This window comes from Penicillium antarcticum, assembly GCF_028974205.1.
Source record: "Penicillium antarcticum strain IBT 31339 chromosome Unknown utg000003l_segment0_segment0, whole genome shotgun sequence".
Classification (NCBI taxonomy): Eukaryota; Fungi; Ascomycota; class Eurotiomycetes; order Eurotiales; family Aspergillaceae; genus Penicillium; species Penicillium antarcticum.
The window spans coordinates 2324879-2342984 of NW_026695301.1; the positions used below are offsets into that span (position 1 = coordinate 2324879).

Below are 18106 nucleotides of genomic sequence, written 5' to 3' on the forward strand. Positions count from 1 at the left end.
TGGATAGTGAACCGCCCCCATCCCGAGCCGCCCGATCTATTCTGCATCGCTGCCCAGGAAGTAGTACTTTTTTTCGGAGGAGAAGAACCAATAGCTTTGGAAGTACACAGTATCCTTAGTCATCCATATTAGGCACCTATATCACAGGCCAGCCTCCTATTTAAGTACAACATGAAGTCCCTCACTTGTTGACTGATACCACTTTTGTCTCTCTGCCCACCTACCTTTCTTCTCCCACCTCAAAAAAGCCTCGCCTACATTAGACCAGGAAGCAAGGTTGATAATAAGAATGGAAAATGATGAGGAGAAAATGGCTGGGGACCGAGTATCCCTCAAGCGGAGCAGTGCGCTCTCCTTCCCTCTCACTAACACATAAGAGGTTTGAGCTATACTGACATTTTTTCGATGATCAGGAATAGACTTTGAAGCCGATGAGTCGACAGAGGATGACTCTGAATACAACGGAGTCGATGACTCCGAGGAAGAAGATTGGTGGAGGGAAGATGAGAGCGAAGCTGAAAGCGAAGATTTGGACTGTGAACGGGACATTGAAGAGCACGAGTACAACATTTCCGGTGACGCGGCACGAACCCTGACAATTCAACTTTTTTGGATCGATGAGCAAATCGGCAAGTTCAACTGTATGAAAAACTTTGTCGCCAAATGCACTTGCGATGGTATCGTTGTCGCCACCGCTTTAGCTCGGTATATTCATCGAGAGAAGATGCGCTCTAAATTCTGGGAAAAGATGGAAGAGCCCAGCGAGGAAACGTGCCATGTGGCCTTCCATGTCTTTGATCGATATGGAACAGTCAAGACCAAGTATAAGGATCATCCAGTGCGAAGAGGAACTGGTGTGTGGGGAAACGAACTTGATCATGGCCCTCTTTTCCTAATTGAAAAACTTCATGTTACAGTACTGGAACTACGTCGGAAAGGGCTGGGACGGAAGATGGTGTCTTTACTTTTGGAAAAAGCCAAACAGTTCTGCCTAGACGATAAGCCAGACGGCAAACATGCAGATATTTTCTACGGGTCCAATGAGGTCTTTGAGCGAGCATGGACCCTACATGCTCTAGTGAGTCCTGGATATCTAACAGCTGATATTGAATCGCAGCTAGTGGGCAAATCCGCAGAAGAACGCTTGATGACACGGGCTCAAATTGAAGCCGGTGCTATTGACTTTTGGCGATCGTGCGGTTTTCGCAGAATCGGAGCATCTCACTGTTTGGCATTTTCGTTCGATCTCCATCATCAGTCTCGCGCTCTCGCGGCGGCTTCTGATTTCGACCCGCGTAGAAGCCATGCTGAAGATCTTGAGGCCGAAGAACTCGAAGTTATCTATGAATCAGATCCGTTTACTAAGGTACAGGAACCGAAATTAGAAAGACTCCGTGATGCGATGCCACTGCATCATGCAGCTCTCACTCTGACGGACGAGGAACTCCAAGCTTTTTTCGTCACTCATGCTGATGACAAGATTGGCTGGGATCGATTGACCAACTCTGAAGCCACGCTTTTGCATCTTACAGCTTGCGAGTTTAAGCCCCTAAGTACACGGTGGCTACTTGAGAATGTCCGTCACGCCGGCTCCTGGAAAGCGACTCGTGACATTGACGGGTATACCCCGCTGGAAGCATTGCAGGAGAAGTTAGAGAAAATGCGAACACGAAAGGAATATGGCTTTTCCAGGATATTGAATATATCAGATCACTTTGAAGGAAACCCTGACACCGCAGTGTCCTCTCTCTCCTTGCTGTACGGGCAGGATGCTGGGGGGTTGAAAAAAGCATGCCTTCGATACGGGTGTACATGCGGAGAGTGCGTGGAAGGATTTCTATCCGCCCGAATGAGGAGCTCTCTGCGCTTTCAGGGCGAGATTACGTACGACCTTATGCAGGATGATATTGATGATGGCGGCCTTTGGGTAGAGCTCAACGACTTCAAGCTGGAGCACCTCGAGCCCGATGTGCGACACAACCTCGAAACCAACAAATCACTTCGAAAAGGCTTTGTAAATATCTTCAAAATTGCCGTGGAGTGTCTTGAGGCGAAAAAGGTTCCCACCGCAGAAAATCTCGAGTGGTGCTATAACGATCGGAGCGAGTGGCCACCAGATACTAAGAACTACCTGCGACGCGCTGGGACGCAGGTGGGCTGCCGGGCAGTGCTTCGGGAAATGTTCGACGCCGCTAAAAAAGAGGATGAGAAAGCAGGCGATGGAGAGTGTCAGCGCATATTGAAGGAGGAATGGTCAGACCTTCCAATTTGCAGAAACGATCATGAGTTTGAATTTGTTGCCAGGGCTTGTGGCTACGGTGGGGATGATTTCATTTCGTTACCATACTGTGACCTGTGAATTGAATATGCTATTATCACCTTTGAAGAGTCAATACCAAACGACCATCCAACTACGTAGCTTGAGGGCACTAGCGGTGATTTTACTACCTGCTCCCTGTCGCTTGCCTACTTGAGCTATAATTGATGTCGCTCCCAACATGAATGCGGCTAGATCCTAAATACTAATTCCTAGATTAGAAGCACCGAAGAGTCGTGAGTTTAATGGCAAACTTTCAATCTATGCTTACATAGTGTATGGGGAATAGTAGGACCGCATGTCATAAAGCAAGCACTTATAGGGTCGGCCACAAGGTTTTTGCACTATTGGCGCTTCCACAAATAAAGTAAGTTTACTTGTAGCACAATTAAAGAATCCTCTGCGCTGCTTTTTCCTGCTGGCTTGCCCCCGTCTGTTTGGCTGACTCGTGTTGGCCGAAGGGAAACGTTTGTGATGAGTTGAGCTGAAACATTTTTTTGAATACGAGGTCATCTCGTGTAGGAGTATATAGTCAGCGTAGAAAAAAGATGTTAGCGTTTATAGACGCATACAAGCTGGAATTTCCACCATTATGGCGAAGCTGGGAAGTGGCCCTTTATGCTTTCTTTTACCAAGACAGCAATACATTGGCTCCATATTAGAACGGTGAATTAAGCTTTTATTCCTGAAAAAAAGATGGATAAATAAAGAGAGATAGAGCACTGAATATGAGTAACTCGTGCTTTTAAATCTGAGCGTCTTATCTCCATCAGATAATTAATTTGTCCCTAGGCAGCGCGGACGCACACTGGCATTCTCCTGTTTAATTTCATTATACTTTGAGACCACCATTGAAGGGAAATAGGTTTCACGCATTAGTACCCCTGTCATTTACTACCTTCCTCGTCATGTTTATCACCATGATGTTGGTGATAATGATGGCCAATGCTCCAATCACTTGAATACAGTCGATGTTTCCGTTTACCCCAACCCACATCAAAGCTAAAATGTCCTGTATGCCCATGGAACGATTGGCTGCTATCTTTTTCGCCATCCTGGGCGCTGCTGACTACCTCCCAATCAGCATCGCAGTTATCGTGGATATCCGCTTGCTCGGTGGCATTGGGTTTGGTGTGACTGTCATTTCTTGTAGAATCATTGGACCCACGCGGTGTAGTAATGGATTTGCCACCTATTCATATCACGTATTAGCTTGCAATTTGGATGGAGATAAAGAAAATGATTGATGTATAGGAACAACACCGTTTGAGACTTCCTGCTTTGCCAGTCCAGTCTGACCACTATCTATCTTGACTCCTTGAGACTTGGTGTTCTGATTTTGAAGGGTAGACATTTTTGGTAGTAGGTAGGGCCAAAGCAGGTGAAACTGTCTTCTGAGATGCTGCTTCGGAGCGTTAGGGTGGGCGGCTATAAAGAGAGACTAGAAACGAATTTACCTAAACATAAAAAGGAGATCAGGAGGAAGGGGAAAAGTGGGCGCGGTCAGTCATCAAACGAGAATGACTTCACTCTTATAAGATTTGTCAGGCAGATCAAGGATGGTGGGGTATCATATGGCTTCGAATTATATGCATTAGTCCATACCTAGAATATGTGAGTCGGGCACGAACGAGAATATGCTTAGATGTCCTTATTAATGCGTATGTGCCTACTATGGATGAACATAACCTACAATGTCTGCGATTAAGCAATACCAGCCCTGTTTCCGGGAATCTGCTATCATAACCATTTATCTTGTCATAATCCCTTCTGTTTGATTACAGCTTATGTTACAGCACGCACTTTTATCCCCCTCACTCTTCCAGACAATATTATGAACAGGATACTCTCAGCTCAGCTCACAGTAGATCAGCTCCCGTAGAATAGCAGGTCATTTTCCTGTTTCTACCGGCATATCAAATCATCACCTTAAGCTGACGTGTAGTGGGTTGCTTTCTTGCCGTGGCCCGAAAATCCGACCAGGTTTGATTGCTGGCCCCCGATGACGACAGAAACCATGACTGTACATATACGGAAGAAGCTACCGTTACAGAATTGCTGTTACCTAAAACCCTCCTCTAATAGGGATGGTGTCAACCCTGTGCCTTGTTTTCCCGTCACATTTATAACAATGCAACAGTCAGTACATCTTCTTTTGTCATCATAACAAAAAACTAGGAGTCAAGCCATCTTTGACTGTGCATACGTAGGCGCGTAGATTCAGCAAAATATACATAAATCAAGGCAAGTTCTTCTTCTTGCATTCGAGTCATAGTGGTCAGCTTCAGTCATCTATCTAGTTGCGGTGTCTATGTCGGTAAGTTTCCGTTGTCAAACGAACAGCACATATTTGCCACATTGGTGGTATGGTTTAAGTTCATACATTTACCCCTTTATCTGCCTCTCTACTCTTCAACTTTTCCACCTTTGTCTATCCATACTATTACGTCAAGATTCTCTCAACTCAGCCTCAAGCCTTGCTGCATCCTCTCATTTGAGAATGCCACGTCTAATAACCGGCACAAGTGAGATCTACTTCATCGATCACATCAAACAAGATATCATCGACCACCGAAACGACAAAGAGTACGACGTGATATACTTATCACCCCTCCCCGAGTCTCGTCACAACTTTCGTATCCAAGTCCACGGCTTTGTGAACCTCGATTTCGATAACCCATCTAAGTGGTCTTCGGCTTTTCTTACCGCTTACGGCCATACCAAAGAACCCTCACCTTCCGGAGAACCTTTTATCGTTACGCGTCTTTGTAAGCCATCATGCAATCGCGAGCATTTGACAAGAAATCACACTCCGCTGTCCAAGAGTGGACCTGGCCCCTCCCATGATATTGGTTGATATGCAATTGCTTGAGCCTCGGAGACCGCCACAAGCCCGAAGCGAACTAGAGTTGACCACTTGCCAAATATTCCAGATTTGTATGGCTGGCTTCGATCCTAACGTGACTTGAATTCTTTTCTCATTCCAAATCCTAGCATCGAGGCGCATTTGTACATTGCGAGTGTGAGAGCCAATTCGTGTGAAGTAGTGGCTTACTAGTGTCGCATTGATGAAATGCGGCGGTCGTAAGACCAACGAAGAAGACAAGAGCCAAGAGGGTCAATGTAGACCTGTATGCCCGCATATGAAGCTGAGGGCATTTTTAGTCGCTTGGCCACGATGTCAGTATGTACCTGACCATTTCCCCGCAAGCATCATTCGCGTGTCACAACTGTACATTAAACCATTTCCATCGATGCACGCCTTTACTAACTACACAGACAGATTTGGACCTTAGAGTCTGGATGACGCCGCTGACAGAATCATGAAAATATATCAGGCGTCGCTTCAACCTGACGCCATTTCGTTTTATTAAGCCAGTCCTCCACAAACGTTGTCCCTCTTGGCACAGCAGGGACATCCAAGCATATCAGGACTCTCTCTCTCTCTCTCTCTCTCTCTCTCTCTCTGTGTGTGTGTGTGTGTGTGTGTGTGGACGCTCACTTGCACCTGCCACGTCTCTCGGCCGGCCTGAAATCATACAAAACTGCATCAAAAGTGTTTGCATGTCTGTATTGTGGATGATAATAACATCCACCTGAAGGTGAGTTTCAACTATATGTCACCGTTACCCTCTAAATTCACCGTTGCGTCTCTAGATCATGTCTACGTTCATGCGCAAACTTGGCCGCCACTATGTGATGGCTCCCAATGGATTGATAGCCCTTGAAACGTATGGTAGTGCCAGCCGAGCTCCGTGAGCTTATGCATGTATTATGGAATAAGAAACGCCTTGATTTAATGCAGTTCATGCTCCTGGACAAGAGTGTACCTTGTAGAATCAACTTATTTCGAACAGTATACGTTTTTGGAAAGTCAATCTTTATCTATTAACTACATTACGACAAATAGCCTGGTAATACACAATGCAGGAAGGGGTCAGCCAGTCATCTTTCTTGGCCAAGGAGACGTCTACAAGGGCACATCACAATGTTCAGCAAATGTGATGATGCCAGGCTCTCGGCAGTGCGAGACGCAAAATGGATTTGCTCACAGGCTGTCATCTCCCCGTAGCCTTGGGTCATAGTAGTTAGTTCTAGACTATAGGATTTAAGAACGAGTCTCAGATAATTATCGAAGCGGCAACTTTGCTATAAGACGGTCTGGGCGTAGCGCCTAGAGCATGGAAGATCGGAAGAGAATATTTCTGAGACATGATTTATATAGTTTGGCTAAATTATCCCGATCCCAAGAGCTCTAGGGGAGGCGACAAGGGGTCAGCCGTAGCTTGCGACCAAAAACAAGAAGGCGCAAGGGGCGGGCGAGACAACCAACTTGTCCGATTAGGCGTACGAAATTGCGGGGGCGTAGCGATGAGTGCAAGAGAGAGAGGTAGGGGGGGAAAAAAAAAAAAAAAAAAAAAAAAAGTGAGAGAAGGGAAGGGCGAGCAGCGAAGCCGGGTCTTTTATGTCGGGTTCTACTCTTAAGACGGCAAATTTCACTCGACACAGTACTTCACAGGTCCGCCGTTTACAAATACAATTTCGAATCTGAGTCGAAGATAACCGGGAACGATTCTTGCCCGAGCTTAAAACCTGCACGTTAGTGGAGGCAGCAAAGGCGATCTCGGAGCTGATTGTATTTCCAGAAGCTGGAAACAAACCCCGTAACACAAAGTTGTTTGAACAAAGATAAGAGGTGGCACAGCGTAACTGATTAACAATCAAAGGCCGAGTAACTTTATATCTCGCGGCTCTATGGCCGCTTATCAGCGGGGTCGCATTGTAGATAGATATCACCCCCTTACAGACCACACCGCCAAACTGATCCCCGGTGTTTAATCAGAACGAGATCCTTCGATCCGGAGTTCTAACAACTTGATCTGGAAATCGCCGTCCTACACGAAAGCGCTTGGACGAATCTGGATCTTGTCCGAGACTGACATGCAACACCCCTGCGAGATCAGCGGGCAAGATGTGGAGAAACAGGTGAATAGCTCTTTTTTCCCCTCTCGACGCTGCATTTCCCCTCACTATCAGAGAAAATTATATATTGATGTTACCTTGTAGCCTTCGCTGGTCTCGCCAGCCACTTCTGTGACAACAAATATCGCGCAGCACCCCTTTGAGCAGAGAAATCGCTCAAGAATTATTAGAACTATGTTGCAGCCGATGAGACTCGGTCTTTTGGCAATTCTATCGCTGCTGGTGATTGTGATACATTTACCTAGAGCATCCACATCTCCATTGGAGCTTTCGGAGAGAGATCCGAATGGCGGCCATGAATCCCATCGCCATATCGCTCCTGGGAAGCTTGGAGCTGTTGCGAGTGAGAGTGCTATATGTTCGAAGCATGGAACTGATATGTTGAAGATGGGAGGAAATGCTGCTGATGCGGTGAGTATAGCTCTGTGAGCCGAGACTCTAGGGCCCGCTATGATTTGGTGGGCTATTGCTGATAAGATGGCAGTTGGTCGCAACGGAGTTCTGTATCGGTGTTATTGGTCAGTCAAGACCTTGAAGTGGCCGTTCCCAGAAATTGATAGCTAACGGCTGCAGGGATGTATCATAGCGGGATTGGTGGAGGTGGTTTCATGCTTGTGAAGTCACCAAATGGTACTTATGAATTCATCGATTTCCGGGAGACAGCCCCAGCCGCAGCCTTTGAGGACATGTACAAAAACAATGAGGACGCATCTATCTATGGTGGACTCGCCAGGTAAGAAATGGGATGTCAGAGTGTGGGTTTCAGCGACGCTAACAACTATATCAGTGGAGTACCAGGTGAAGTCCGAGGCCTCGAGCACCTCCACAAGAAGTACGGTTCCCTTCCGTGGTCGACAGTCATGCAACCAGCTATCCGCACTGCCCGCGAAGGATTCCCGGTGACAGCAGACCTGGTTAAATATATGAAATCGGCCGTGGGCGACGGAGAAGACTTCTTGTCCAAAAACCCAACATGGGCAATTGACTTTGCCCCGAACGGCACGAGACTCGGACTTGGTGATACTATTACTCGTCGCCGGTATGCAGATACTCTTGAAGCTATTGCGGAGCGTGGCCCGGATGCATTCTACACAGGTCCCATTGCCGAGACTATGATCAATGCGTTGCAGAGTGAGAATGGAACTATGACGATGGAGGATTTGAGTAATTATACTGTTGCTATCCGGAATATCTCGCAGATTGACTACCGTGGGTATACGGTTACCAGTACTTCTGCCCCGTCTAGTGGCATAGTTGCTATGAGTATCTTGAAGATTTTGGGGACATATAAGGATCTCTTTTCGACTCAAGAGGATATTCATTTGAGCACTCATCGGATGGATGAGGCGATGCGATTTGGATATGGAGAGGTATGTTGTTTTGGTCCCTCTCGTGGGTCGTTGTATTCCACTAACAAGAATTGCAGAGATCTAACTTGGGCGATCCCTTGTTTGTTGAGGGTATGGCCCAGTATGAAACGGAGATGCTTGCTCAGTCTACGATCGACGAAATCAGATCCAAGATCTCTGATGTCCGAACCCAGAATGTGTCTGCTTATGACCCATCTGGACTGGAAAGCCTGGATACGTACGTCCCATGTTTCGCCCATGATACACCAACCATTCGCTAATACCTCATCTCAGACCTGGAACTTCTCACATCGCCGCCGCTGACCACACTGGTCTTGCAGTCTCAGTGATCACCACAATCAACCTCTTGTTCGGCAGTCATGTCATGGTTCCAGAAACAGGAATTATTATGAACGACGAGATGAATGGTACCTGAAAGCCTCGCGGTCAAAAGAATGAACTCGGCTAATCCTCTCAAGACTTCTCCATCCCCGGCTCATCAAACCAGTTCGGATATATCCCCTCTGTCGCAAACTACGTCCGACCCGGAAAACGCCCTCTCTCCTCCATCACACCGGCGATAGTCACTCGGCCTGATGGCAGTCTCTTCTTGATTGCCGGATCCGCAGGAGGCAGCCGCATCATCACTGCCACTGTGCAGAACATCATCCACTCCATTGATCAAGGCCTCTCTGCCGCTGAATCTTTGGCCAAACCTCGCTTGCATGATCAACTGGTTCCCAACCAGGTCAGCTTCGAATATGCTTATAACAACGACACGGTTGCCTTTATGGAGGCCCGAGGACACAATGTCACATGGGTTGCTCCCGGTCAGAGCACTGCTCAACTCATCCGGGTCTTGCCTAACGGTACTTTCGATGCGGCTGGTGAGCCGAGACAGCTCAATTCGGCTGGATACTCTGTTTAGACGGCAATCTACTGTACATGTTGATTAGATAGTATCATATACACCAGAAAAGTGTACATATGTATTCAGAAAAATCACAGTAAATAGAATCCATCGTCTTCATAATCAATAATGCAACGTGGAATGTCTCCAGCCTCAACTTCCTTATAGATCGCACTGAGATGGCCCGTGCACTCTGTAGCTTCCCTTTTTCCATGCGACACATCTACATTATCTTATTTATTCCCTCTTTTCTCTTCTTTCCTTTTCCTTTGTTTACACGAGCTGTTTCTGGTCTCATGCCGTAACGCGTTTCTCTTGATCTCAACCTCTCTTCCACCAGCTCACGTCGCGTCCCTCTCTAAACTCAATCCCCGCGTCTCCGCATTTGACAAACTGCTTCCGAAGCTCCAGAAAAACAACACCGCGCATTTGTTCTTAGAATTTCTGCAGGTTATTGACACTCCTCTCTTACCTCTCACAACTCCCATTGACCGGTTAACAACACAGTTCCCGCACTCAACCCTCTACCGCGACATGTCTCCGAACCTTGAGAGCTTGCTTTCTTAGACAAACACCTCGAACCTGGACTTAACATCGATCTTGTTGCAGCATGGCGAGGTTGAGCAATATCTCTGTTGTTGTCCGCTCCCCTTCGCCTCATACCACCCCCTTCAAGTCCTTTGACGATGCTTTCTTCGGCCGAACCATCGACCACATCCTCTCGGAAGAAACAAGTCGCGAAGGCTCCCGTGATGAAGACCAACTGATGGATAACTCCAGCTCACCTAGTCTGTTCGGGACTGACGCCTTGCATGACGCGCTGGCCCTTTCGCCTAGTCATGCTCGAAGCATTGAGACCAGGTCTTCGCAAGTCCCTACTCCCTCGCCGACTCGTGTCACTGCTGCTACTTCCATCACCAAAGACAAGAAACTGAAATCGGGAGCCTCCCCGCAAGTCAAAAGTGCAACCGTAAAGTTGGATGGAGATATCAAAGAAAACTCCGAGAATGACTCCAGGAATTCCAAGAAAGAGTCTCAGAGAAAGCGCAACAAGAAGTCCAAGGAGAACTCCAAAAAGAAGTCTAAGAAATATCTCAACAACGAGTCTGAGGACGTTTCCAGCAAATTGTCCGATGAAAACCCCGAGGAAGGCTCTACAGATGGCATGAACCCCGTTAAACCCATGAAAGGACCCGAACAAGTTCTCGATCAGCCCCTGATCGAAGACCCCGAGGAGTCGTCCGAAGATAAGATCTTCGCCTCGGTCAGTGCCGGCAGCCAGATGGCGGTACTGAAATTCATTGCCTCCCACGCTTTTATGACTTCGGAGGTTCAGCCTATCGTACGATCAGCCAGGCGCCAATTCACCAATTCCGTGCGAAAGGTGGCCTTCTCAGCCAAAATGGACAATAGATCTGTTGATGCCTTGCTGGATTTTGTGCGAAAGACTTATCTTGATGAACGTGACATCGTGGCCGCAGACGATGCTGGCTCGTCCTTTGGCGATGAAATTGATGACGAAGAGGAAGAACACCCAAAGCGTTCATACAAGAAGCGATCGAGCGTCAGCCGTGGTCATATCTTGTTTGCACAGGAACTCGTGAAAGTCTCCGGTAAAAATGACCATACCACTATCCAGGCTTCAAGACAGCACAAGAGGCGTCACTCGGACAGTGCAGCGCGCCATGGTCACGGGAAAGTCACTATCTCGGATGTCTCTGGCATCGAATATGATGCTGAGACTGCTGGGCACAAGAAGCGCAAGAGGCGCCACTCTGAAAGCGCAGTCCAGGACGCTCATGATGAGGCAGTGATTAAGAAAGCCCCACGCTCAGAGACCGCTACAATTACTCCTGCAATTGGGGTGGCCACAGGCCTCGTTGAAACGCCCATTGCAAAAGAAGTTCCTGAAGAGAAGAAACAGAAGAAGCGCAAGAGGGGTCGCTCTGAAAGCGCAACTGAACATGCTCAGGATGAGGCTACGACTCAGAGGGTCCCACACTCGAAGACCGCTGTAGATACTCCTGCTACTGCGATGAAATGCATCGTAAAAACTTCTAGCACCGATGAGGTTCTTGAAAAAAAGAAGCCGAAGAGGAACAGGAATAAGAAGCGCAAGAGGCGTCACTCTAAGGGCGGGATTAAATTGGACGGGAGCGGTGAAGGTAACTCGCGCAAAATACCCTTCCATGACAATGCACGAGGTGCATCAATCCATTCAGTTTCCAAAACCCCTCCTTCTGGCCCTGCCAAGCCAAAAGAGTTGAAGAAAGAGATAAACAAGAAGAAGAACCTTCGGAGACAACAGCGCAGGCTTGAAACCGGCGGTCTTTTGAGTGAACATCAACCAGATATCTCCGCTGAACACCCAGCCCAGGAAATGAATACGCCCATCCGGCCGTCAAGCTCTCGACAAAGTTCCAAAGAGATTCGAAGTCCTCATCCTCCTCTGCCCGCTGACCCAAATCTGTGGGACGTGGATTTTTAAGGACCAATGATTTGCCAGCCGTGACTGCTGGTGATGAGGTTAAGTCCAAGTATTTCTTACGGGCTACAGCTCCTGAAAGCCAATTGGAAACGACCGCCTCGCTGCACAATATGTCTATTCCCCCTGAAGCCTGGAAACTACTCGAGGAGTTTCATTTGTCTCCAGAGTTCCTGTCAGATTCTTCTTTGAGTGATGCTCCGAGTGATTTTGATTGGGACGAGCCTGATCTAACACCGAGACTCCCTGTCATATCAGTTCCCTCAAATATTAGCCGAAAGAGTTCCCCGGAGAGTCCTCCACAAAGCCCCCCTTGTATCCCACTGCCTATGAACGAGAACCCTCAAACTCCTGTGAAAAGTACACTCTTCCTCAAACCAGAGTCGAACAAAGCCCCCCGTATCAAACCACCAAAACTATCCCCTTACTTTCCAAGAGTATTACCCGGTGCCGAATCCTGTCTGCCATTTCCGCCAATCGATGCGCCATCTTTCGGGCTCATCCAAGAACAACTTGCACACGACCCGTTTCGTTTGCTCATTGCAACTATTTTTCTGAATCGCACACGGGGTGGAGTTGCTTTGCCCGTGTTGTTCCAGGTCTTTGGTCGCTTTCCAACAATCGAGGCCATGGCAGCAGCAGACGAGGCAGAATTTGTGTCGATGATACGTTGCTTAGGATTCCAAAACCAGCGCGCAAGAAAATGCATTGCACTTGCACAAACATGGCTTACAACCCCTCCACACAAAAACAAGAGATATCGCAAACTACACTATCCGCACAAACTGGACGGTCGAGATGTTGGCCGTGACGAATGCATCGACGAAGAAGATCTACGAGTTGCCTGGGAAGTCGCGCATTTGCCTGGAGTTGGAGCCTATTCTCTTGACAGCTGGCGCATTTTCTGCCGCGACCAACTGCGTGAGAAAGCCTCTGACTGGCGGGGAACCGGTGCGACAGAAATAGGATTTGTGGCTGAGTGGAAGTGCGTTTTGCCACAAGATAAAGAGCTACGTGCGTACCTGTCATGGATGTGGCTCAAGGAAGGTTGGATCTGGGATCACAATACGGGTGACTTGACGCCCGCTAGTGACAAGATGATGAGAGCTGCTCATAGTGGAGGAATCGCCCATGAGGAAGATGGCAACTGGGTGCTTGAGACTTCCCCTGTCAAAAGGCTGTGAATGGACTGCATGGAACAGAATAATCAATCCCCTTGGTACAAGATACCCCAATTTAAGTACCATGTCAGCACTATATACCTCCCTGTAGACGTCAAATAGGCGCTGTGTTCCCTGAGGTTCAGCTGGCTATATCAGGCTTCCATGCAGTTCAACCACGTCAGTTGAGCGGGGGCCGAGATTGTCGGTCTGTTCACCGCATCATATTTTCTCCATTCCTCTACATCTTGTACCTGCGCGAGCTTATTTCTTTTCTCCAAAATGCCCGAAATCCGAAACGGTCACATACGTTGATCATAAGACTCCAACCCAGTCAGAGCCGCAGGCTTAAGCGCGCAGACGAAAATAGCCAACCCTGCCAAGGGAGAGGTAAACGACCTCGAACTAGCGGGACGAAGGCTCCACTACACAATTTCGAGTCCGCCATGTTTCCTGTTAGACTAAACCGAGACGATAGGACGACGAAGACAACAAAGAAAGGCTTGACCCGCCCATCAACCAAGGGTCGTGACTCCGATACGGCCCGTTCCTCCCTACGCCGCTCCTCCATGCCAGGCCTCGACAGTCGGTCGGGCGCTGCCTCGTTCCTCGAATCGAGGTCGAGTCTGCCGTATCCCAACTTCTCCAAGGCTCACAGCAAGGAAGATGTCCGCAAGGCCAATATCCCCACGCCAGACCCGACCGATTTGACCGAACGCGATGACGACAAGACGCACCACCGCACCGAGAACCACCATGCGCCACCCAGTCCCCCACTAACGGGGCTCGACCAGGAATCCTCGCGGAAGGGCAGTGTGGTCAACGACGACGAGAAGGAAGCGGAGAAGGCCAAGGCGAAGAAGACAAATATCAAAATCCGGACGGAGGTCAACAGATCCTCGTCAAGTCTGCGGTCGAAGAAGGATGACACCGTCAGGTCCAAGTCCAGCAAGACGTCTCGAACAGAAACGCCTTCGAAGTCCAAAACGTCGACGTCCAAGGAAAAAGATGAAAAGGATTCTCTGCCTCGGTCGTCAAGCCACAAGTCCAAGACGAAGAGCTCCGACGAGAAGAAGCTGCCCAAACGCTCCAGCCGCTCCACGATGTCCGCCTCACAGTCCAACCTAACAGTTCGTGATATCGACGCCGAGTCAGTCTCAGATGCGACCTCCATCGCCCCCAACCAACAGTACTCAGCCCCGCGAAAGCCCTCGACTCCACCGACGAAACCGCCGTCTCGCACGCAGAACCGATCGGCCATGTCCCATCGCCATACCGCCAGCGACGAGTCGGTCGATTATGTGAAGCCAGTGAATTCAGGCGCATTCGGCGCACCCCCGCCGCCCCCACCTCCGCCGCAAATGCCGGTCTCTATCCCTCGAGTCGATTACCTGCTGAAGAATGGTGGACTGGAACACAAAGTGTCGAGAGCGCTACTTGCTAGCCTCGGTCAGTCTGATCCGTTCTCGCATGGTCAGACGCACTCTCAGCTGGTGGCTGGGAAAATCTTCGACCCGTACAACCGTTTACTGGATGATTACCAGAAGGTGATGAGCAAGAATGGGTCTTTGGCTGTGGCTACGGGTTATCGATCTGTTGCTCGGCGGTTACTGGATCGCCTTGAGGCTGTTTTCGCGCGCGATATCTCATCTGAGCCGTGTAACTGCCAGATCTGCGAAAGGGCGGGCACTGAGGATCGACCTGACGGCGTGAGCTGGGGTGAGGTTCTGGAGCTTGTGTCTGGTCGCAGAGAACTCCCCATGTGGCCCCCATTCATGATGGCACCAGCTGCTGTGGAGACTGCGCCTGGCGACGAGCACATCCCAATGCAAAAATTGGATGTGGATGTCCCAGAAGAGTACCGCGACCATTTCATACGACAATCTAGAAAGACCAAAGTTGCTGTTGACAAGTGGTTGTCTGAACAGACTGACTCGGTGACAAGTGCGCCGCAAGAGGTCGATGATGAGACCTTGACCTTTGCCATGCTCACACACCTCGAATCTCACCAGCGCTCCGTGTTCTGTTCATTGCTCGGTATCAACTCCGCTACACCCGTGCCTCGATCCGACGACGAAAAGCCACGCCCAAAACCCTCGGCACTTGTCTCGTCGGCGTCGGCCATTCAACGTCTGTACAGACTGGCATCTCTCCCGCGCGATCCAGAAACCGCCATGTATATGTTAAATAACCCAAGCCTCCACCACATCCTCGCAACTCTCTCCGCCATTAGCGACGACGAATGGGAAATCCTCATCTCCGGTCGCTTTGACGGCTTCCTCCGCAGCGGCGCAGAAGATACCTCTGGCAATCAAGGCCTTCGCGGTAGCGGCAGCCGCTCCAACACACCCCTGAACGGCGGTGGAATCTCCAGAGGCCCAACACCAAACTACATGGACGGCAGCTTCCGACCATCCAGCCAAGCGAGCGGCGCGCCAACATCACCCGCCTCATTTGGCGGTCCCATCGCACTCGACGAGGAAACCGAAATCGCAGCCTTAGCAGAAGTCGAGCGTGACATCTTCCTCGGCATGGAAGCGCTAGAAGACGCCTTTGAAGCCCTCCACTGCAAAGCCGAAGTCGTGCGTCGCGCCCTCCGTGAACGAGGCGCCGGTCTCTCAGTCGCGAACCAAAGCCGTCGCGGCTCTACCGTCGAAGTACGCATGGGAACACCCTTCTCTGGTGTTGGCACGTGGGAAAGCGGCGGTGAGGATGACTTCTTCATTGATGACGATCGCTCTCTTGCGCCAGACGACTCGGCTAGTAATATTAGCTCGAACCGTCGTCGTCGACCGAAGAGGCGTACTGAGCGGCGGACGCCTGCGCCTGTTGAGGAAGAGGATGAGGAAGATGACATGGTCGGTCGTCGGGATACGCGCAATTCGCGCCGGAGGTAGAGGGTATTCATTTCACTCGATATGTATTCGATGTGCCCTTTACTCTCTGCTCTGCTTTACGTTCAGCATCAAAATCATTGGCGGGCTCCTTTTAGGATAGCATGGGGAATGGATATGTTCTTGTCGTCGCGTGCAATGGCTTGACGAACTCATGATACCCACCTTGTCATCCTGGATCTTTTCCTAGGTTCTGTTCTTTTCTTCCTTTCTGCTCGTGGATTTCTGCCTTGCATGCTCCTTTTCCTCTCTCCTTTCTTTTTTTCTTCATTTCCTTCTCTTTCTCGGGGGACTTACCCAGTCCCCCATTTCGATCTTTGATGTTCACGATTGATGAATGCTATGAAGCTTCCCGGCCTTTCATGGGCGCGGGCTATGATACAAGACTGATTTAGCATCATGCAGCGGTTCTTTTTTTTTATCTTGTTTGCTATATGTTGTACTGTACTACGGAATACAGATCGACGATGACAATATGATCGATGATCATTGCAAGTTTTTTTTTTTCCTTTCCCTTTTTTTTTTTTCTCCTCAACATTTCTGCCGTAGGTTCATTCTGTCTGCGTGATTAAACGTGCATGATTCAGGCAGCATAGCGAGGCTACACGAGACATGGCCGCGCATACCGAAGCTGTCATTCTCTCTCTCTCTCTCTCTCTCTCTCTCTCTCTCTCTCTTTTACTCTCACTGCAGCACCGTTGTTGCTGTGGAGATTGAAGGGGCCGTTATGGGGTCGGTTTCAATCTACTCATTGCAATTCCCACATCCACTGCAGTTTACACTAAATGGTGCTAAGTGATCCTAAATGGGGCGGTGTCTTCTCGCTGGCCCGTTCGGAGACATGTCTCGCATTTTTTTGTTTAGTTAGCACTGGGGCTGTTGTTGTCTTGCTCGGCCGATAGAAAGGATTGTTTTACGCTAGCGAAATCGGGGATCCCGGTCGAATTGCCGGGGGCGGAGGTGAGAGCGTCTGATGTTGAGGGTCGCGAGCGCTGTGGACCAACTTGGCCTATGTTGCGAGTCCCATCCTATAACGACTTTCTTTTCTAGTGACCAGCATCGAATATCATGCTGGACGTATAGAGTATACCATGACTGCAGGCTGTAGCCTAGCATGTCGTCATTCTGAATCCGGCGGAGACTTGTCAATATAAGGGGGCTGGTGAAATAATGGCGAGTCAAGCCGTGAAGCTAACAACGAGCACGAACCAGGTCGTGCAATGCCCTCGAAAATCAAGTTCCAGGTCTTGCCCTGTCACTCCAGTGAAAAATAGCCGAGCTCACAATGCATTCACCTGTCATAGACAGTCGAGACCCCTAACAGGCGTCTGCGCGTCTCTATATCACTACTGGGGACTCTGTCCATGCAATGCACCTTGACATGAACTTGCATATCCGACCCACAAAAACGACGGACGCTCGGCAGTATTAGCGACCGACAATTGTACTAGGCCTGCAGAGATTTACAGTGCTGACATAGGAATATTGGCCAAGCCTCAGGATTCGAGAATCCATCGCTGCCGTTCAGGGTGGGTTGATAGATATTGCTTTTTTCCTCACATGAAAGCAACAGAACATTCTACCGTGCCTCTCCTATTCCGATACAATATCACAATAGAAATCACATGTCAGCACTGTCCAGGCCATTTACCTAAGAAAGAAGTTCCACTGTAGCTGGTCCCGTCCACCCATCCACAACGGCATTCGTGCGGAAGTGTGGGTGCATCTGTAAATCCGACTGGTTTCGTATGGGATCATCGCCCTGCAGGCATTCACATGCTGGCCAAGTGGGGTAAACGTTCATGTTCATGCGCATGTTCATCCCCAAGGTCACTATCAGCGCGCAGCTGCCACGGGTGAAAGATCTACGAGAAACCAGATGTCTGGGCCAGGTGCCAACCAGTCTGTACCCAGAAACCATAATCCAGGATCCAGGGGCAAAAGTACGGACCAACAATGCCTATTGTAATTTTAATTTTAATTTTTAATCTTCTTTCACGCCTATGAC

General features: G+C 49.2%; 5 protein-coding genes across 5 annotated transcripts; all 5 read left to right on the forward strand.

Annotated features, from left to right (window-relative positions):
- Positions 1-289: 289 nt before the first annotated feature.
- Positions 290-2359, forward strand: N7508_003589 (uncharacterized protein; the record flags this gene model as incomplete). Its single annotated transcript, XM_058461655.1, has 2 exons — positions 290-344; positions 414-2359. 2 exons carry the CDS (start codon positions 290-292, stop codon positions 2357-2359), a joined length of 2001 nt encoding a protein of 666 aa, XP_058322232.1.
- Positions 2360-7474: 5115 nt separating this feature from the next.
- On the forward strand, positions 7475-9577 carry N7508_003590 (gamma-glutamyltransferase; the record flags this gene model as incomplete). Its single annotated transcript, XM_058461656.1, has 7 exons — positions 7475-7711; positions 7785-7818; positions 7874-8033; positions 8088-8670; positions 8727-8887; positions 8944-9077; positions 9129-9577. The coding sequence occupies 7 exons, from the start codon at positions 7475-7477 to the stop codon at positions 9575-9577; spliced, it is 1758 nt and encodes a 585-aa protein (XP_058322233.1).
- A 592-nt stretch (positions 9578-10169) lies between these two features.
- N7508_003591 (uncharacterized protein) lies at positions 10170-12047 on the forward strand (the record flags this gene model as incomplete). The annotated part of the gene is made up of 1 exon (XM_058461657.1): positions 10170-12047. One exon carries the CDS (start codon positions 10170-10172, stop codon positions 12045-12047), a length of 1878 nt encoding a protein of 625 aa, XP_058322234.1.
- A 110-nt stretch (positions 12048-12157) lies between these two features.
- On the forward strand, positions 12158-13228 carry N7508_003592 (uncharacterized protein; the record flags this gene model as incomplete). The annotated part of the gene is made up of 1 exon (XM_058461658.1): positions 12158-13228. One exon carries the CDS (start codon positions 12158-12160, stop codon positions 13226-13228), a length of 1071 nt encoding a protein of 356 aa, XP_058322235.1.
- Positions 13229-13650: 422 nt separating this feature from the next.
- N7508_003593 (uncharacterized protein) lies at positions 13651-16101 on the forward strand (the record flags this gene model as incomplete). Its single annotated transcript, XM_058461659.1, has 1 exon — positions 13651-16101. The coding sequence occupies one exon, from the start codon at positions 13651-13653 to the stop codon at positions 16099-16101; it is 2451 nt and encodes an 816-aa protein (XP_058322236.1).
- Between the last annotated feature and the right edge of the window lie 2005 nt (positions 16102-18106).